This window comes from Xiphias gladius, chromosome 22 (assembly GCF_016859285.1).
Source record: "Xiphias gladius isolate SHS-SW01 ecotype Sanya breed wild chromosome 22, ASM1685928v1, whole genome shotgun sequence".
Classification (NCBI taxonomy): domain Eukaryota; kingdom Metazoa; phylum Chordata; class Actinopteri; order Istiophoriformes; family Xiphiidae; genus Xiphias; species Xiphias gladius.
In genome coordinates, this window is record NC_053421.1 from 21087699 (window position 1) to 21109964 (window position 22266).

At 44.1% G+C, this 22266-nt stretch overlaps 1 protein-coding gene across 1 annotated transcript in view; it reads right to left on the bottom strand.

Annotated features, from left to right (window-relative positions):
- Nucleotides 1–18505, bottom strand: part of LOC120784787 (forkhead box protein O3-like) — a 30386-nt gene extending 11881 nt beyond the window's left edge. The window contains exon 1 of the mRNA XM_040118876.1: nt 18017–18505. Coding sequence (XP_039974810.1) covers nt 18017–18505 — 489 coding nt within the window. The remainder of the gene's footprint in view (nt 1–18016) is intronic.
- Nucleotides 18506–22266: the final 3761 nt, after the last annotated feature.

Consider the following 22266-nt stretch of genomic DNA (forward strand, 5'->3'; position numbering starts at 1 on the left):
TGTTATTAATAAAGTTTATGTATTTGACATTTAGTTGTCAACTTTATCTATCATCTTAGTGCAGCAACCCAGAAAGTACAGTAACCTTGGCCTTGGATAACAGGTAGCATTTAAGAAAATGCGTTTTTTTAATTTATCCACATTAGCATATTTGGCCACAGAAATAAGGACGAAATGAATGAAATCACTCAAGACTGTCCTCACAAACAATTCTGACCATGTGTCAAAAATTTCCCTCCACAGTAGCATTTGGAGATACTTTTGTACAGGTCTGCAGTGCTAACTGAATTGTTAAAAATTACAAAATTTATTTCAAGAGGATCAACTGTTGGCGCTCAAAAGAACGCAACCTTAGTGTAGATGGGAAGCCAAATGGAGAGAAAAAGATGTTTCAAAGTGAGTCCACGTTTGTGAAATCAAGCTAAAGAGAGCCCAATTCCTGTAGGGTCAAAGTGATTTCTGTATTCAGTAGCAATGCTTCAAATATTGACAGCCTGATAACCCATGATACTCCTGGCTGCCTCTGATTCTCATATTTTTAAGTACCAGTGTACAGTATGAAGAGGGAGGATATTGATTTGGTCTGAATGAACTCCGTGGATGTGTGTATACAGTGAGGAATACCACCCACCACCCACCTCACCACTCCACCCCCAACCTAAGCTTGACCAATTCAACGCAAGCTCACAAGGAGAGAAAATGAAGGATAGTGAGAAGAGGACACTCCTGTCCAACTGAGAAGAATGAGGAGATGGGGGACAAGAAAAGACAGGACTCCCTCCCCCAAAGCCCCCCGCCCTCCGTTTCCTGAAACAAAAAGAGCCCAATTAAGTCAGTTTGAGTTAGAGTCTTGTGTGTGTGTGTGTGTGTGTGTGTGTGTGTGTGTGTGTGTGTGTGTGTGTGTGTGTGTGTGTGTGTGTGTGTGTGTGTGTGTGTGGGCAACAATGTTCATCCAAATCATGAGTGTGTGTGCAATAAAGAGAAATAGGGGGGCAGTGCACTGTAAGTTTTGGTGCTGTCTGTCTGAGAGGGGGCTGAGGGGGAAGAGGAGGAGGAAGGTTTGTTGGGGTTGGGGGGTAGAAAGGGGGTCGGGGGGGAGTTCTCTCTCTTTCTCGCTCTCTCACTGGGCTAAGAGGGCCAAACTTGCTCTCAGCTCCTCGACGGGAGACACTGAAATATTAATCACCACGCACCAGCCGCAGACTAGTGAACACAATCGCTTCAAACTCCCACCCTAATGAGTGTGTTCATGAATGGCTAATGTGCACAGATGGGGGGCTGATGACTGCATAGATCGCAATGGGGAGGGGAGGGAGGGAGAGGAGGAATGGGGAAAGTGAAATTTTGGTGGGGTGCAGTGGTGGTGGTGTTGGTGGAGAGGGGGTGCAGAGGCATGCCATGACCTTTTAAGAGCCTCCCGAAAACTTAATTAAGACTAGCTCTGCGCTACGCTTTCCTTCTTTTACTCTCCCACACACATACACACACACACACACAATCATAAAAACAATTCTCTATGATCCCTCATTCTCATCCTCTCTCATCACAATTGTTTACCATCTTGCCCTCTGCACATACACACTGCTGAGCTAAAGTACAATAGATATCGGGGGAATAAAACTTCAAAATGGTTCACAGTGGCTTGTTATGAACACGTTAGTTTCTTGGTCATGTTAACGCTCACACACGTCCTGAAATAAAGAAAAGCCCGACTAGACATTAAAACTGCAGGAGCAGGTAAGTCTTTCCTGGCCCCCTGCATGGGTACATCTCAGAAAGAGGATAGAACAAGTCCACAGGGCTCTGAAGAGCAAGGTGAATAGCTCTCCCACCTTAAACTCCATTTACTTCCACAGAGAAGTTGGAATTACATCTCACTGCTGGGTTGAATCCTAACCTGCGTGCGACGCAGAGCGTGTTGGCCAGAGCGCCCTCTCAATTGGGGCTTGTTGATTGGGAATGACAATGCTTCACATTTATCTTTTATGTCTGAATCTGACCTGTTCTTCACCCCTGGGATACTTTTTGCCTCAGTTTACCTCCATCTTCATCACTGACTATTCTCCTCATCATCATTTCAAGTACTGGCGTCAGAAACATTTTGATAACATGTGGAGAGTAACAGAAATGCGGGTTAACGCGTCTTCCCAGGACTCTCCATTACCATAAAGGCCACCTACGGATTAAGAGCACCCAGCGTGCGGACGCACAGACAGACACTCACTCACACACACACACACACACACACACACGCACTGACATGCAAACACTCACAGCATCTAATTAGAGGAGTGAGATGCTGTGACCTAATTCCTAACCTCTCCACGGCAGTCAGGATCAGGGCCTCTGCTAGGATCGGTTGGATTATGGCGGGAAAATGGAAGGTGCCTCCCAGTGAGAAGTATGGAAATAGAAAAAGGACTATGGGGGTGGGGATGGGAAGGTTTTGTTATGTATGAAAAATTATAATATATGGAGGACACTGTAAGATCACAAAAACAGTTGAATGAATGTATGTCTACCCACTTAAAACATAAACAGAAGGCTTCCAAATAATGCTTTAATTTAGGTTGCAAACCTTTTCTCCTGTGTTTTCAGAGAATAGCAATGTTTCCATTTTATATCAGCATGTCAGACAAAACCTAAAAATGTTCACGCTAAACATAAAGTGCTATTGCAAATTAACTCCATATAAAAATCTAAAAATATAAAAAAAAGACACAGTTAAAGTAGCAGAGATTGACACAATTTGGGCAGCATTATGTGACTACCGCTGAACTGCATCCATGACTTTTTCACAACAAATGCACAAAAATAATAAACCACATGGGTTTGCTCTGTTTATTTGTTGGCTTTTATACCTATACCAGGTTATTTGTTGACCATCAATTTGAACCTTTACTAGGTATGACTGCAGCCAAGATGCTCCATGGAATAACAGTAGTGTTTCAAACATAATAAGGGATTTCATAAATGTTCTGTTTTGTTCTGTTTATTTGAATTCTTTTAAAAGGTAACCATACAGTTTTATAGATACAGTGGCATTGTGTGGAACTGTGCGATCAGTTAATGCACTTTTCATGAAACTTTAAACTGGCATTGCAGCAGTTACTGTAGGTGAGCAACAGTTCTGCCGAGCTAGATTTTGCGAGGACACTCTTTCCAACAGCAATGGCTGCACTTAAACGAGATTCTGTATTGACAATTATCCTACCATATGACCTGAGAATGTGGAAACCAGTGGAGATACTGAGAGATAAATTACCTTGGTGGCGACAAAGAAGGAACTGCACGGTTGATACTCATTGTACTTTGAGAGGTTGAGCTCAAGAGAGACCCACAATTTCACTTCACTGTCAACAGAATGTTTCAATGCATTTATCACTGTTTGTCTAATTCTGTCATCTAAATTGCAAAATAAAGCAGATTACATATGCAGTATATCAAATGACTAATTTGCATCTCTGATGCCGTACCTGCAGAAAAAAAACCCTGAAAAATTCTATGTAGCCTGCTGTTTTTATGCACACCATTTTGTATCTATGGTGAACAATACTTAACATCAAAACCTATCATGTATTCTGTATTTGAACTGTCTTCTCATTTTCACAATGCACACTTTTACAAATGCATTTGTCATCTAGCTCAGAGGCCAAAAGAAACACTAGCAGCATCATTAAGGACTGAGCTGTACCCTGTGATTACCTCAATGGCCCATATCTATCCATTACATAAAAATTCCTGAAGGCAGATGCAGCTGGATGGAGGCATATTTACAGTAAGTGCGTGACTGTGAGCACTACTGAGGGGTCCTGTGTGTGTGTGCAGAGAGGGTGATGGTCACATACTCTCACACCCACACACACACACCGAATACACGTCCGTCAGCAGCTTTGCATGAGCTGATACATGTATGTGAGAAAGGGCTACACCTCTATATGTGATATATGTGTCTGTGTGTGTGTGTGTGTGTGTGTGTGTGTGTGTGTGTGTGTGTGTGTGTGTGTGTGTGTGTGTGTGTGTGTGTGTGTGTGTGTGTGTGTCACAGCACTCCTGGAAGGAGGCTGCAGCGTTTCTGCCTGAGTGCAACTGTCAGTGGGCATCACTCAGCCCGGCAGTGTGGCAGGATCATTAGTGGAGACGGAGGGAGCGAGAGAGGGAGCAGAATGGAGGAGACTAAAGGAGAAAAGGGGAGAGAGGGGCAGTGACTGTGTGAGTCGGGCAGCGCGTCTTAATATCCGTCTTGAGAGCATTACACACACGGCAGTGCACTTTCCTTTCAGTCACGCAATCGCCCCACTGCAAAGACCCCAGCATGGCCCCCTACTCTGTCATTTTCCCCCCTCTGTCACTCTCCCTCCCTCCATCCGTCTTACCCCTTTTCACCCTGCATCGCTTATTGACCCTCTCCGTCTCTCCCCACATCTCTAAAGTCATGCACTCACTTAAGCACGGTGCATCGCAACTTTTCATTTCCCTAGCTCCAGATTTATCCATCCTACTTCCCTTCTTCACCTACATCTTTCCATTTCAGCCCATTGCTCCCATTTTCACCCACTCTGCATCACACAGCCGATCTTCTCCTTGCACTAAGCATCATTGCTACTTGACCTACTCTTAACCGCAGCAAGGTGAAATAACCATTCTACACGTGTGAGACATAAGCTCTTTTCACTTCTTCCCAGTACTTTATCCCCTGTAGTTGTTCCTGCCTTTTACTCCCTCAACCCTCAGCTTATTCATTTGTACATTTACCCATGAATCCGTCCATTCAACTGACACTTTGTGTCAGTGTACTACATGTTCACAGCCATTTGTGTACCTCTCCAGCATGCACCCCTCCCTCTATCATTCACTTCACTCAGTCAACCCCCTTTAGTCAGAGCGATCCTTCTGATCTCCCTCTATCCCTCCAGGTCTGTGACCTGTGCTGCGATGTCCTCTTCTGAATACCAGAATCAACATGCCTGACATTTAAATAAACAGAACCGCTTCTACAAAGCTAGCCATGTTAGCACAAGTGCTAATTCTCCCTTAGTTTGCTTACTCAGTAGGTTACCAGGTTCAGCGATCCATCTGTTTGCTTTACTGTCATAGCATTTATCACACACAGATTAGGCCTTTTCTGTAATACAGTTGTCCCAGTGAAACATTTGTGAGCCTGGTGTTGGCACCTGCTGTCGGCATAGTTTAGCATTATAGCCCGGATGATGACAACAGTGCAACAGTATCACGAGGTTAAGCGATGCAATCTGGCCAAATGCCAGCTCTGCTAAAAGATTGAAGGTTTTTGGATGGCATGGTTTCAGAAATGAAACTGGCATGTGAGCATTTACACAGGAAACATATGACTGAACAGGACCAACAGAGAAAAAATGTGACAGCTACAAGTTAAACAAACCACTGAAGCCTTTGTCTTTTGGATATGTTTTTAGGTGGGGCTCATAGGACTTTGACCCCTTATCAGACTGTCACACTGTTGTGCACAAGCCTAATAATAATGTACCCAAAGTAAAAAGGTTACTGTTCAACGATTTCGATTACAGTCATATCCCTGGACTCCTTTGAAAGGTAACTTTTTAAATTTTACACTGAAAGAGACAGAATGATTATAAGAGATACTGAACCAACACGCAGTCACACACATAGCCTTTTCTGCCTCACCTATGTTTTTGCATTAAAAAGGGAATAAAAATGCCTGTAATTTTATCTATTTTTTTTTTTTTTTTTTAAACACATTGAAGCCGTAGCTAGTCTGAACCAATTCAATGTTAACATCTGCTGCAGTGATATGGGGATCCTTAAAATGCTTTACACGGATAGAATCGGGAGACTTTCAAACAATGTATTGTTTGTCATGGTTTTATGAAGATTGAGACCAGTACAGACCAAAACACACTTTAAGTAGCACTACCAAGGCCAAAGCATCCCACATGTGGCTCTGTTTTTTAAATGGTTGCACTGGACGCTAAAATCTGGTGTTAAAACGATTAGCCATTTAAGCAATTAGTTGATTATTTGATACACAGAAAGCTAGTCAACAACAATTTTGATCAATTTTTCATCCATTAATAATTTACCCATTAAGTACCCCTTCTTTTGGGCGCAAGCCTAAAAATGACATACCCCACAATAAGATGATCACTTTGGTTGAACCCTTCTTATTACAGCTGTCATCCTGGAGGTAACTCTAAGGAGTTTACTATTAAAATGTCAGAATTTATCTGACAATATAAGTTTTTGTGTCTCACTTTGTATGTGCCACTGTTGCGAAATAAGCACCCACTCTGGGTATAGTTTGTAAATGTTGAGTGAGAATTCCAATGGATGAAAAACGCCAAGTGTTTTTTAGGTTCAAGCTTCTCCAGTGTGAAGATTTGCAACTATTATAATAATAAGCAATTTAAAGCAGATATATTGGCCTTTGGATGCTTGCAATGGGCTTTAATTTGAACATTCTCTTCATTTTATAGATTAAACAACAAATAATCCATAGATTAAGCAGTAATGAAAAATAATCATTAGCTGCAGCCCTAATCACGCTTTTATTGGTAATCCCAGTGTGATTACTGATGTTCATGGTCAAACAGGATGTAAAGCTCCCAACCACATCAATCCCTAAAATCCCTTAAATGTGCATCGATCTCACACTTTCCATTCTCTCGTCATAGCCAGGTAACATCACAACCTATGCCCTTTACCACATAGCTCTGTCACTGAAGCTTAATGTTTACACACATACACACTCCTTTCTCAAAGGGGACATCAATGTTTAGCTCTGTATCTCTCACACAAATTCCCCTGCATGAATTACAACCTTTTTCTAATCACCATTCCAGACACACACAGCCCTGGAAATGTACAAAGGCAGCTCCACATACGCACTCGCTCACACACACACACACACACACACACACACACACACACAGCCTTGACCCCAGCAGCATCCCCTCAACTGCCCCCCTTGCACCTCCTTGCCACTCATCTAGATCTCTCCCCGGCCAGTCTTTGGGCATGAATCACTTGAAAGGATTTGAGAAAAGACTTCACTAAGCTGATTGCTAAAGGGGAGGGGGCAAATTACCGTTGCACAACTGAGTAAAAACCTTCTTGGGTCATGATTTGCCTTATGTAATAGATTGTGTGTACGTGTATGTGTGTGTGTTCCCGAAATACATTCAACCCCTGCAGCCCCTACCCCATGCCACTTACCCATTTTGCACTAATTGAGGGATCTTTTTTCGGAAGCCGTTATTGCACGCATTTAATTATTTATTTTGACGGGAAGCAATCTGGTGGCTAGTGAAGAGATCATGAATGTGTGTGTGTGTGTGTGTGTGTGTGTGTGTGTGTGTGTGTGTGTGTGTGTGTGTGTGTGTGTGTGTGTGTGTGTGTGTGTGTGTGTGTGAGAAAGTGAGAGGGAGGGAGAGACAGAGCAAGACTAGGTCAGTGCAGCTTTTTGGGTAAATGTGCGTGTGTGTGTGAGGGCAGAGCCACTGTAAGCTCACTGTACTGTATGTCTGTGGGGCTTTGCATGTTCGAACAGCATATGAGAAATTTACTGTGTGTGCTTGTATGTGCATGCGTGTTGCATCTCAGAGTGCATGGCTTTCTGAGTGCAATGGGAGTGCACTAATGGACGCGCACTTGAGCTGAAGTGTGCAGAGTGTCGCTGAAGTGCAGCCAAGTCTGGCTTCCAGTCCTGCTTGGAAGCCCTATAATCTACTCTCTGCTATTCTAGCTCTCTTTTCTCGCTCTCTCCATTTTCCTCACTTCCCTACTTGTCTTTCTATCTCTGTCTCTCTATCAATTTAATATATTCATCCCCTCCTCACTGACTGAGCCAGCCACCCCCGTCTTCCCACTGTCTCCCTATTAAATCTCTTTATCCTGGTTCTGAGAATGAAGACACGTGGATCAGCATCGTTGCTGCCTGGCCGTGGACTTTCCTTTATTCTTTGTTCCCCCCCTCCCCGCTGTGCAATGAAGAGAATTAAATAAGGGAAGACGACATGTAACCACCAGTAGTCTTGACCTTTATCAAGCTCAAACGCCTGAGGCAGGGTGAATGAGACATTAAGAAAATGACTGAGCATTATTAACCCCTACTTACTTACACACACACACATTTACACACACAGTCTGGTCTAAACAATGGCTCCCGTGCCTTTTTCCTTGGCCTGCACTTTTCTGAAAGTTAAGGATGAGCTAAAGCCAAATGATCATACTGGGAATAACACTTATTCATTCTGCCTCACGTCACTTTAGAAAGAAGAGAATGGCAAGACCGGCCTGGCATGCCTGCTCAGATTGTTTAACTGTGATTGATTCCTTGTCTAGCTCCAGCTTCCCAGTACTCCTGCGAATGCCAAGTCCTGTTGAGAACTGATGCTTCATTATAAACCAACTGCACAAGTTCTTCAAATGATGCATCAGCCTCTGAGAGAGAGCTGTACCTGTGAGGGCCAGATGTTAACCCTGGCAATTACAGTCCCAGCCTAGCTGTACTTCTAATGATAGATCATTTCCTTGTCTCTTTCTTCTTCTTCTTTCTCTTTTTTGTCTGTGTGCACGATTTGAGCGACTGGCGCATGTGCGTGTGTGGCCATCCTCCTACTCCAGTCAATCAATGAGCAGAGACAATTCCCAGAGTGACATTTACGGAGAAGAAAGAGAGCCATTTATCACTTTAGTTTTGGGATAATAAAAGAACGACTGAATGAGCCAGTGTGCGGATGTGTTTCTGTCTGTGTGTGTGTGCGTGTGTGTGCGAGAGTGTGTGTATGTGTGTGTGAGTGTGAGAGTGTGAGAGTGTGTGTGTGTGTGTGTGAGGGAGAGAGCAGGCAAGAGAGAGAAAGCTAAAGATGAAAAGGGGATTTCAAAAGCACATGAAAGAAGCAGGAGAAATGAGCGAGGGAAGAGGGAAATAAGCGATAAAAAGGCTACTTTGTGGGGAGGACTGAGAGTGTGAAATAGAACAAGTGAGGAGAGAAGAGAAGGCCCTGAGTGACTGACAGTGAAAAAGAGAGCACGAGAAAGAAGGGTAGGGGAAAAAAGGCCTCGGGTACAGGAAGAAAAAAAGGCAGAGAGACAGAGGAGAGGGGATTGAAAAAGGCTCTCAGCAAAGAGACAAAACAAAAGAGAAAGAGGGGGAAGAGACACAGATGAAAAAGGGTCCGAGAGAAAAAGAGAAAGGGAGAGGAGACAGTCGGAGACAGAGCGAGGCAGACATGCTGGGTTCATTCAGGGCTACGAGCAGACTCGGAGTTCAGATCTCACATGGTCAGCATACTAAACACCGGACCCAGTGTCCTGACCCAGATTCATGCCAGTGACATATAAATCCAATTGGGGAGGGAAGAATTTCACCCTCTGCCTCATCATACCTCCCCTCAAACACACAAAAACACAAACACACACACCCCTTCCCCCTCAACCCCAGCTGGTCTCTGAGTCACCTCATAATCCAACAATCTCAACCCCAATCCTGTAACCTCCCCACACATATGTTGGCTCCCACACAGATTTGCTCACACATGGGTTGGTTTACACATATGGGGCCAGGCATAACCAAAAAATGTGAAGGGGTTTCTTTCCAAGGTCAGTTTCCTCTTTTCAGCTCAGGTGAGCCGACAATACACCTCAGTGCTATGCCAGTTCCTGACAGACCGCTCCCCGATGTGACCTCTACCGCTCCATCCATCAGCCGCAGGCGCGTGGTTCAGCCGCAGCATATCCACCAACCATTAGCATAACAAGCATCTTTCTCGAACATAACTCTTGCTGCTCTTCCTCTCCGCTGCTTTCATTTTTTTCTATCCACCTACTCCGATTAGTCAACGTTAACTACATTTCCCTTTGTGAGGTGGCTCCCTCCATCACTCGCTGGGACTGCCAGGCTCAGGTAAACTGATCGACGGCCCTTATATGCTCCTCTTTCCCCTCCCAGAATCCTTTGGCTCATGACAGTGGTTTGATGGACAGGCAGAGAGGAGCGAGAGACCCGGCACGTGGCTGCCAGGAAGGGTCCGGAGATGGAGCGTTGTGAAATACACCGTTTAGCTTGGCATACATCATCTCTTTCTCAGGGACAGATAGGGCAATATGCGTGCGTGTAAACACACACATTTACACACATGCACATGGCCATCAATCCCTTGCATACATGCAGGAAGAGATATCCGACGAAGAGAAAAATTGAATTAGGAAATATGGGCACCATGATTTGTGGGGAGCCAGTTTTGTGGCCGGGAGAGGAATACAGCTTGGAGCACACTTCATCTTATAGCAAGAGCAAAGAGGAAGAAGCATCTGTGTTGTTTATCTAAAGCGCCCATCCAGTTACAATGGCCTGATTTGAAATATTCATATACATGTATGACAAGATCAGGCCCATTATGTTGCTCTCTCAGCGGGGCTTCACTGAATGGAATGAATGGAAACCGATCAGTCAGTGGAAATTATGAAGACAAGATACATTACATAAGCCTATAGATGGGCATGAAGAGGAGTATTATTTTAGCCTGATATCAATCATGGCAACACACATTCTATAGTGTCATCAGAATGATAACATGCTATAGGCTATTTCAAGGATAAACTCGCCATTATAATATTTCACAAAGCATATAAGCAAGGCAAAACATATTAGGCTTTGTGTTGTGTGCATCATAAGGGATTATATGGGTTATGTTTTAGATGGATCTGTGAGTATAGAAATGGTGCTTCAATCATAGTGAACCGTAAATCACAAAGACCAGGTTGTATTCAATTTTTAATGATATAAAACCAAGAAAGGCGGCAACACTTCACAGCTGAGAAGCTGCAGGCTTTTTCCCTTGATAACTGGCTGAAATGAATAATTGATTATCAAAATTGTTGATGATTAATTTTTCTGCTGGTCAACTAGTATGCTTAAATCGACTTAATGTTTAGCTCTACAACCAACCACATCGACCTGCAGATGATCAGGTGTTTTTGTTGGCAAACCAAACAAAACATTCCACAGTGGTGCAGAAACAGTGCATCTTCTGTATATAATAAGAAATATATGAGGCACATCTTTGAGTACAAATAAAAATAGTGTTTTCATAGTACGGCTATTAAGGTGTACACTAACATGGAGTAGGCTAGCCTGAGGCCATGTTAGCGGGGAGTACTGGAGACGGAGCAGAACGGAGAGGAGAAGAGCAGGCCCTGTAGTGGTGGAGAAAAAGACAGAAAGAGTCGACCCAGCGTGACTACCGCCTGCCTGAGTGGAGCAGCCTGCCTGCAATTAAGGTGGAATCAGGGAGAAATCTGCGCTGCCTTGATAATGAGCCTCGTCTGAATTATTAACGAGAGCTGTTCCCCCAGGACCCGGGCTCCCACTGAGCCCATCAACCCCCCCGCCAACGCACCCACATGCACACACGGATACACACACTTACATTCATACAGGGAAAAGGGAGAGAAATACACTTAGAAACATACTACCACACACACATTATGCACATTGACACAGATGATCAACAAGCGTGCCGCTACACACGGAGCCTGAAATTTCTAGCACCATGAGGACTAACACATTTTATTCACTTGCTGAAGTGGATATCCAAAGCCATTTACAATATATGTAACACAAACATTTCTCTAGGATGAATTATCTTCAATCACTGCCATCCGATTGAAACTGACAGACCTTTCCCTGTATTAGAATAACGTACTTCAACATAGCACTTGACTGAATTTGAAATATATCTCACATATTATAGAAGGCTTTGATGTGTGAATCCTGTCCATTCAGCCATCAAGCATGTGCAATAACAATGGGCAGTACTTTGGAGAAACAGCATACTTTCATTTTATTATTTCATTATTTTTTTATTATTTCACTTCATTTCTGAGATGTAAGCCGGTTAGATGATGTTTCATTTATTACTTATATAGTCAATTTGGAAAGTATTTAAGGTCATGAATGAAAAATGCTTTATTCTAAGAACAATATCCAGAAAGTAATTTTACTATTAACTTAGCTGACAAATATCTGTGAGCCCTTCCTCTGTATTTTCTGTGAAAGCACAGAGTTTTTATTAGCAAGACTACAAGTCAAAGGGATACTGGTGTCAATAGAATGTGGCTGTAGGGCAACTAAGCAGGGACATAATGACTTTAATTGAAATGTGGGTGTTGTAGGTGTATGCTTAGTGCTCACTAGCAGCAGTACAATAACAGATAGACCCCAAACAAAAGAAGAGCTCTCTGTTCCCTCCACCCCAGTTTCATAACCCCCAGCACTGGTGTAACAGTCAAGGTTGTCCCCGCCTCCCATCCAATCTCCATGACATCAAACTTATACAGCCTCAGAGAGAAACAAACACCACATTCTGTCCCTGCAGCTGTGAATGGTTTTGCCAAAAAATCTGCGGGTGCTTACCAAACGGAGCCACACCTTCCACGTGATCCAATCGCAGAGAGTCAGACAGGTTTCAAAACAAATCAGACAGAAAAACAGCACCGCAGAAAGTCGCTTCCGCTCTCGGCCAGCCCCCTCCTCTTCCAAAAATGGTTCACCCCACCCAAGAACAGAGTGTTCCTCCATGGGTGGTTTGAGGAGGCACAAGTGTGTTCTGTGTTTCGTGCAAATGTGTGTGTGCCAGAGCCAGAGGGAATAGTGGAAACCATCACCCAAAATAGTGCAATGGGAAAAGAATGACAATTTTCTCTCCATGCTTCACTATGCTTCTTCAGTTTAGGAGAAAATGAACTGAGCAGAGTTTTTAATATTCTGAGAAATGTCCCCAAATGGCTGTACGGAAAAAAAAAAGAAGAGAAGAAGAAGAAGAAGAAGAAGAAGAAGAAGAACCATGGGTAATAGGCTTGGTAAGAAATGCTTCAACAGCTGAAGTTCAGTTCAGCTGAGAAGAACATCGAAATTAGTTCAACTCTGTCGAATTGGAAATTTGACTCTCATCCCGTGTATTCTGCTCCAAAAGACCCAGTTGCTGATAGGAGTCGAGCTGAAGAAAATCCAGCATTGTTATCGTATTATCTCTGAGATAATGTGAGATATGAGATTTCTCTTAGATAAGAGGAGGCACGGTGCTTAAGGCAGTCTAGCTCATTGGCAGGAGACTGCTAAAGCTCAAAATCCTGAAGACGCCATAGCACCCAAGAGAAAGACTCCTCACCTCAATTGCCCCCTTGCGCCAAAAACCACTAAGACAGAAAGAATGTATAGAATGTCTTATGGATAAATAGAAGGGTGGAGCGAAAGAGACAGGCAGAGAGATAAAAGAAGAGATAACATGGGTGTCTGCTAGATGGTGTGATAAGAGAGAGTGAAGTAATATCAAAGGCAAAATTATATTGTTTTTCATATTACTGTCTCCTGATTGCTGTCTCCCGTATTTGAATGCGTGCCCATGCTGTGGTAATTTGCATGTACATTAATCATTTTCAGTGAGAAATGAACTTCCATGGCTGCCTGAAGGCTGCAGGGGAAAAAGGCGATGAGAACGGGCTTCTTGGCATAAGAAACCGAGCTCAACCTGAATATACTGCCTGAACCAAACCTGGCTCCGGCTGCAGGAGCCAAGGGGAGATGTAAGGTGCTCATAATCCTACACCATAAATCTGTCCAGCATGCATCATATGCTCTCATTTTTTTGAGTGTGAAATCGTGTGTGTGTGTGTGTGTGTGTGTGTGTGTGTGTGTGTGTGTGTGTGTGTGTGTGAGTATCGCACTCTCAAATTACTCTGCTCCCCTGAGCCAAGACGAAGGATAAAATATGAATAAGCTGAAGTCAAGGATAGTTTCCAGTCTCTCCAGACCATCAGCGAGTGACACAAGCATGCATTCATATGCATACACACACACACACACACAACAGACACAAAACAACAGACACACTCTGAAAGTTTCAAGTCTCCTCACTTCATGCTAAGCTTCTGTCAAACACACTCTTTGCTGCACATTTGATATTCATATTCCTCTTATTTGCCAAGTGTCTCACTACTGCAGCTGCTGGGGCCCATGCATAGTGACAGGATTTCAATTCTCTGTCTGTCTCATTCCCTATAAATCAATTAGATAAAGTAATACGATCCAGCCCTGTTATAAATACAATATGTGTTATCTGCTTGAGATAATGAGACAAGACTATATATATATATATACATATATTATATATATATACTTACACACACCTAGAGATATTCTTCTTTCTCTTCTCTTCATTCTCTCATATGCACTTAATTTTTCCTTTCCACTGCCCTGCAGTTGCTGTCACATTTCTTTCTCTTTTTAAATTTCCATCTTCCTGGTTTGTCTGATTTCAATAACGGAAGCCCCGTGACCCCTTGCCCCGCTGGCCTTGCCCAGACGGCTTCCAAAAGAGACTTTATAAATAACAGTCTAGTCGCTTTGGATTGAACTTTGTGAGTGACTGCCTGGCAACCCTGCAAACCTGCTGCGCAATGCCCTGGCATCCGACTGCCCCAAGTGCCGGAAAACGCTCTGCGCTGTAAACACATACAGGGAAAACAATGTGTTGTACATTATGTTAGGCAGAGACAGACTGATTCCACGGAGATGCACTGTAGTTTTAATGGCATATTTAATACACCAAAAGCGATGGTGTATTATGATATTTTCTTTGTATCCCATTACTACCCATGCTGACATGTACGATAAAGCAACACCCTCCCTCCTCCCGAAAAGCATAACAATGGCATTATCTAACCCACTTGAATATTGTGAACTTCTGGGCGCCTACAGGGCAATCCCCACACAAAGTTCCCTTTAAACCCCACCATTAGAGGCATTATGAAGTCAAGAGCGAGACTACACGCCATTCTCTGTGGTGACATGCTGTCAGACCAATCAGCGGCCCCAAGCACACACGCCCGTGGAAGCAGACAGCCCCTCCCCCTGTGCTAGCCCCACAAAGACACCCACAACACTACCAACCCTGACACTTTGTTGCAATTGACATGTGCTTCTCCCACGCACAAATGCAGAATGCATCCACATGCACCCGTAGCCATAAAGACATAAAACACCGCCATACGTACGGGGATTCAGTGTCAGTCGCTAACTTTAGTTCGGAATCCTGCAAATTTTCTGGGTTGGATCATCTTAGTAACAGAGCACTGGAAAATAAAGGCCAATGAGGTTTCCACTAATCTACACTGCAGTTGTGGCTAGCGCCCCAGTGGAAAGTGTAACAGGGTTCACAAGTTCACAATTCTATGTAACATTCCTCCAGTAAGGAGCTGATTAGGAAGCCATGACCTCAGAATACTGTAGCTTTCCTAGAACCCAGAAGCCATTAGGTATTTATAGGAGCTTAATTGTACTGTCTAGGTGCACTGGCTGTCTAGTACCCGTCAAGCCAGCTTCACATCCTTTCCAATAAGGGTCACTGCAGCCTAATTTAAAACACACAATCTGCTTTTCAAGATTATTTTCCGACAACTGCCACATAGGGTCCAGATTCAATAAGATTCGAGAGGCTCCTTCGCTTTTAGTTGGTCATCTCCCACCCACAAACACCCCCAAACCCCCGCCCGCAAGCCTCCTACGCAAACTGCCAAGCTATAACACTTAAATTTCATTTTATTTCATCAGCAGCTTACCAAAAATTCTTTTATCTTTTTTTTCCCTGCCAAGACACGAAAAAAAAGTAGATTTTTTTTGCATCAAATGCTTTGCTCATGCATGATATTGTTGATTGAGATGAAAATGTAGTGGATAATACAAGTAGCGTTTTGCAAATCGCAAATACTGCTTTCAAATATAATTGCCTGATATGATCATAAAATTACATGTATGAGAGTGCAAACTAATGTGTGCAAGTGTGGGGGGGGGGTGGGGGGCGGGGCAGGAATTTAATCTTGGGTTCACGGACTGAATCTAGACATGTGACCTCAAATTAATGTTGTCACACTTAGTCTTACAAGCTGACTTTACATGCAATCCTACTATTAAACTCTCATAAAACAGAACATGATTTATGTATCCACACCCTTTTAATTTTATGACTACCTTCCTGCAATAATTTGCATGTAAATTTCAGTTTCTGTAAAACAAATATTGACTTGCTTTGGTATACAGAGATTAAGATTTATGGTCCTTCTGTGTCACTCCTAAATAAAAATTCCTACAGAACTTCATTATGTATTCAAAATTCGGCTAATTCAAATAGGATTATTCGATGAGCCAAGTTCACGTAAAAGTTGAAAACATTTATTGCAAGAGCCTAGGTAGGCAGTTGCATCAGAAATTAAATTTTTAGTTTGCTTGCAGGTACGTTGCTGAGAGACAATATTTCCATCCGCTGTTTGTTTGGTTCCTGTAAGTAAGATGTCCATGTGACTTCTAAGCGTATGTTTACATTACCACTCTGTCTCTGACCAAAACCAGGTCAGCCCTGCCACTGACGTTATGGCTGCTTGCTTTAAACGACTTACCTAATCCCCCATCATTACCAGGAATGGGCCCCGTGTCTCGCCTGTGGCCTGAAATAGCCCAGGACCTCAGATTACCGCCGTCACACCCCCTAATTTGAAGTTTCATAAATAGCAGACTGGGACTTTGGCACTAAAGATAAGGAGGCCCTGTGGCTGAAGACTCTTGGTGCGAGTGCAGGGCTAATGAAACGAAGTCTACCTGGAGACACACTTTAGCAGAGTTCAGTTTAATGAGACAGGTTTAAGGTGTCAGTCGGGTGCTTGTGATTGAGTCTGAGGCCAACAGAGGACACTCTAAGTGGCGACAGAGTTTGTGTTATGCAACGGCAACACAACAAGTTTTGACAACAGACTCATTCCTCCGAAAGACAGAAATGTGAATGCATGTTGTTACACACATGCCATTACTTTGGTCTGACGATGTGAATGACACACCTAGATAGTTCTGGAAGAGTGAGAATCATGCAACGCCTAAAACTCAATAATTCTTCCTGTAAGTATGTAATGGGATAAATTTTGTAATAAGCATTAACAGTCTATTCAATAATGGGTTTATGCTGGAGAAGATTGGCTGGCCAATGTGAAGTCCTCTCTAAATCCTGTTTTGCAGTCTTGCTTCAGTGAAAAACAGATATCCTGCTGACCCAAATATGATATGATGAACAGACAAGTCGTCAGATTAAGACAACTGACAATGCGCCCGCGAAGAGCTATCATGTTGTACACCCTCTACCTTCTTTACCTTCAGGCACATTGCCACAGAAATAACAGTCTCTTCAGAGGTAAACTTAATATCTAGTCTCATAGCCTCAGCTCAGCAAAGGTGTACCATCAGGACAAGTACTGCTGCCCTGCTGATCCCCCTGCCCCTTCTCCCTGTCCTCAGATGGCAGTAACGAAGAGAAACAAGATGAGCCTAGGAGCAGAGGCTGATAACGCGGGCAGATGTCCAGGAGGTTTCTGTAGGCTCTCAGCCAGACAGGCAGTGGCGGTGGACTGTGGTCAGTTGTGAACACCCCTTTGAATGTGTACACTGTAGACAGCTGACCGGCGATCTCCTACAAGTGTCCCTCAGTTGATCCCTATATGTTTTGACTGGCAAGTGGAGGAAAATCTGCACTGCGTATTAACATGAACACGCATTGAATAGTTTGTACTATTTATCGTCCATATTTATTCGCAGCAGATATGAAGACAGATCATTAACCGCTGGGGTGCTGCTCCCGGTGAAGGGATTCCATGCACTAGTAGGGACGCTACTGCCCATCATGAGCTGCTCTCTGCAGCCTTGTTACACGCACAGCAAGTGAATCCTCCCCAGTCTATTACATTCTGCCATCTATGATCTATTAGAATGACTGACGGCAGTAATGAACTAAGACAAGATAACGCATGTCGCCATTCATGCGTAACCGACACGGAATCCCACGGTGGCATGTGTATGGCACGGGAGCTGAAATAATCATAATGACTCAGTGACTAAGAATAATACTCTACTATCACTAGACACTGTGATTAACACGTCAAAGCTCCATCATGCTGGGCCGTGTGTTTTATGCCTTACCTTCCAGCCAGCTGAGCTATTACTGTCGCCCTTATCCTTGAAATAGGGCACATAGCGGACCATCCAGTCGTATATCTGTGACAGCGTGAGTCTCTTTTCTGGGGTGCTCTCAATGGCGCGGGTAATGAGATCCGCGTAGGACTGGTTCCCCCACGCGTTCCGCCGCGAGGATTTGGCTTTACGCAGCGGTCCGGTCACGTCGAGCGCCGCGCCGGCCAAGCATGGGTGCGTCGCGCCCGTGGGTGCCGGGGCGCCGGCTGGATGCTTCAGCTCGCCCGGCGTTCCGCCCACGAGCCCAGCTCTGCAAGCGGGGACGTCCTCCGGTTCCACCTTGATGTTGGCCAGTGGAAGACCCCCGCTGACCTCGTGTCCACCGGGGAAATCCTCCGGGCAAGGCAGCGGCCAGGTGCATGAGCGAGGCCGGCTTTGCGGCTCGAAATCCGAATCAACCTGATGAGCGTCTAATTCGTCGTCCTCCATCATCAGCATTTACCCTTCAGTTGAAATGGAATAAATCAAATGAAAAGCGACGGAGGGAAATACCTCCACTATTCCCGTATCCCACTGTCCGTAATATCACTTCACGTTGAAATTCACCTTGTAATACGGCTATTAAGCGTATACAGTCCGAATCAATAAGAGGCAATTCAACAGAGTAGAAGGATCATGATGGGTACGAGAAAAATCACAGCTTCGCGTGGAGAGATAGGAGAAGTAATAAAAGTAATAATAATTCTTCGTCCATTTTACCTGGAGTAAAATATCAAATGGTCTTTAAAATGCTTCTCATTTAACAGTCCACATCACCTCAAGACGGTCGGTCTCAAACGCGTGTCAGAGCCAGTCATGGGGGCTTTTCAATTCAGTTGCAGCAACAGATGATATATCAGATAAGGAGCATATTTGCAAAGCAGTCGTCGATAAATCCTCCAGAAGACAACAGGAAGAATGGGGTAAGAGAAGGGGGGGTGGGGGGGAGAGAAAAAAAAAAATCACCAGGGCTGTGTAGAGAGCATCCACTGAGGCGATAATGCGTTATTACCGTGAATTATTAAATCTTCCAGTCTGCACGGATTAGGCTGGCAGCGGCACATTCAAGTCCATTCAGCCTGAACAGCACCCAACTGTCTGCAATTATAATGAAGAGGCGTGCACATGTGACGAATCGATAAATTCCCAGTCTGAAAAATATAAAGGGGAAAAAAAAAATAGTCCGGCAATCAAATCTCGTATCCACTTGTCAGGATGACAAAATTGGCTTTCATTACACCTCCTCTTGCTCCCCTCTACCCCCCTCTTGCCTTCCTCACTCTCTCAGATCCCACACATGTTCTCATTTGCTTACAACTCGTTCCGTCGATGTGAACTGAGGATGACGCGCCGGCGCTGTAGTGAAGATGCTGCCAATTGGAGTGCGCTCACGAAATCAATGCTCTCCGAACGTGATTACAGTGAAATCCCGAACTCTCTCTCTCTCTCTCTCTCTCACTCTCTCGCTCTCTCTCTCACTCTCTCTCTCCCACTCTCATTCTCTCTCTCTGTCTCTCTCTCTTTCTCTCTCTCTCTCTCTCTACCATCTCTGTTATGAACGGAGGGAGCACAGCCCAAATTCGTAATCAAAACTAATAATGATCTTTCTGGCAAAGCCTTGCGCGGCGCTTTGTGTGGCAGCCTCAACGTCCGGTGGTGATAAAACAAGACGATGTGAAACCCACGGAGGGGAAACTTCCGGCACAATCTCGACACGGGCTTTTGTCTGGGTTAAAAATACAGGGTCTGCGCTGCCTTTGTGCGTAACAAATTGTCCCGTGCACCGTGTGCAGCGCCCAAACGCCCTCCAGGGAGAACTCGCGTTGAGCGGGAGGTTTCACCTCTGCTGATTATTTGCGGGCTATACCTCAGCGAGTGTAATTTTCTATGCCGATTAGACAGATTTAGTACAGATTAAGAGAGATTAGGTAACCCTAGATTTTAATCCGGGAGGAGTGAGGTGAAATGGGGCTTTTCAGAGGCCAAAGTGAAAAACCATCTCTGCGCCACAGTCCACCCAAAGTGTGGAGAAATAAAACACTTGCATGGTATAATCTGAAATCGCATTTGCCAAGCCACAACGCAAAAGAGACGCAGCTCTGGCAGACACATTCCTGGTCAGACCTGTGTGTGTAATTCTCTTACACTAACCGAAGGGGGGGGGGGGTTGATTCCGCCCCTCCATCCCACCCCCGTAAAACCTGACAGCAGGGCGGGCACACAGTCACAGGTGCTCGGCTTCCATTGGCTCTTTATTTCCCCTCTAAATGCTATTAGACTTTAAAATAAAAAATCTGGGTGGGTAGCTTCACACTGGACCTCACCTTTTCACCTTTACCCATCCAGAAAAGATTTGCTGAGCACACAGTCTATTTTACAGAAAACGTCTGCATGCTTCATATTTTTATGCACATTCACACCTGTTATGTTGATGATTGCTTTGGGGAGAATATTATTTATTCATGGACTTTTACAGACAGCCCTACATTTACGCTCTCAAATGCAGCTACAATTTCAGATAATATTTGGGAGTTAGGCAGCCATTCCATGCAAGAATTTTGATAGCCCATGGGTAATCAGTATGACCTATGGGGGCATGTTGCTATGAAGGCATCACAGTCAAAATATTCAACAGCTGAATAATAAATTGTCCCTCAACATGGAGGCGTACATTCTTTGAAGAGTGTGCAACCCTAATACCGGAAACTTATTAAGAGAGGATTCTACTCAACATATTTTACTTATAGTTGAAATAAAACACCCTTATATTCCAAGATGATGTGCAGCAAGGCGGATGAAATTCTTTGAGGACCCCACCCTTTTCATGCAAAGTGTGCATGGACTGGAGCTGTACTTAAAAGTTGCACAACATGGCCACCCTGTGCACTCAGACAAGACAGATGTTGAGAAACTTGTGTCAAAAATATCACGCCTTTAAATGCGGGACGATGTGTCATATTGTGTCCTGGAAGGACTTTATGCTGGACATCAGGGGGGGTAATGGGTAATTATTTATTATATTTTCATATTATGCGGTAAGAGTAACAGTCAAACCAAAATCCATATATTCATATCCCCTAGTCTCTAACACAAGGTTCCACTTGGGATGCTTGTTCACAAGTAAAACTCCTGAGTGCCATTACTTTTGGTGACACTTGAGATTACATAATGTGTCCTGATTACACATGAAGTGAAAGAGAAGTAATTGTGAACATCAAGAAGACAAATGACCAGATCCAGAGGCTCACAGCAGGACTGAATCTCCAGAAAGACTTGACTCAGAGGAAGAGCACTCACACAAACAGTGAGGAGGAAGGCCCAGCCAGGAACAAGTTTAAAAACTATGCATGTGTTCGGCCTCTTCCAGGCTGACTGCAACGTTGTCCCCATACCAGACATTTCAGAGGCAGAGTGGCTGGCTTCAAGCTCTGAGTGGCTGATACTGGAACAGCATATTCTGCACAGCAGTAATCGCTTCAGCCAGCCACAAGCAAAGCAGAGCAACACATCCACAACAAGGCAGAGCTTTGTGCCCGTCAATTTGCACCCTGAAAAAGTTCTCTGGAATTTCATTCACATAAGGAATTTTTTTTTCCCCACCCATTTCTGCCAGATCCATCCTCATTTCCTTGGCCCTGCCAATTTAGCCATTCCACGCAACCTCATGATGTTGTGTAATCTATTCCAGCACCCCATTCTGCCCAGTGGGAATAGGAAAAGAGGAAGCTGGATAAGCCACAAGAACACCCTTGGGAGATCGATGCCCGTGTCTTGGAAAACACCTCCTCTGGTTCTCCTCCACTTTTAGCAAACAACCCACGCTCTGTAACAAGCATATGGGCTCCCAATGACACAGGAAGGAGAGGGCTCAAATCCAAGTATTGGGAACATTTCTGAGTAGGCGAAGCTGGATTTCAACCCTCTGTGGCATTGGCCCAAAGTAGGCCGACTTAAAGACTTCCTGCCCTAAGCAAGAGCCAGTTTTCTGTGGCATCTTGGCATCTGCGCTGCCAACTATGAACATTATGTTCAGAGGCAGCAAAGACAATTGGTGCCAAGAGTTTTAATTAAGACTGCGTTGTGGAATGGAAAGTAAAGGCATGTGCAGGTAATGGCTTCTATCCCCATTTCAGAGGTCTAACAAAATATGATTAACTAACACTGTCTGTCTTAGCCAATTAATTATATTTAACAGTTAAAGACCTAGAACAACCAAATGG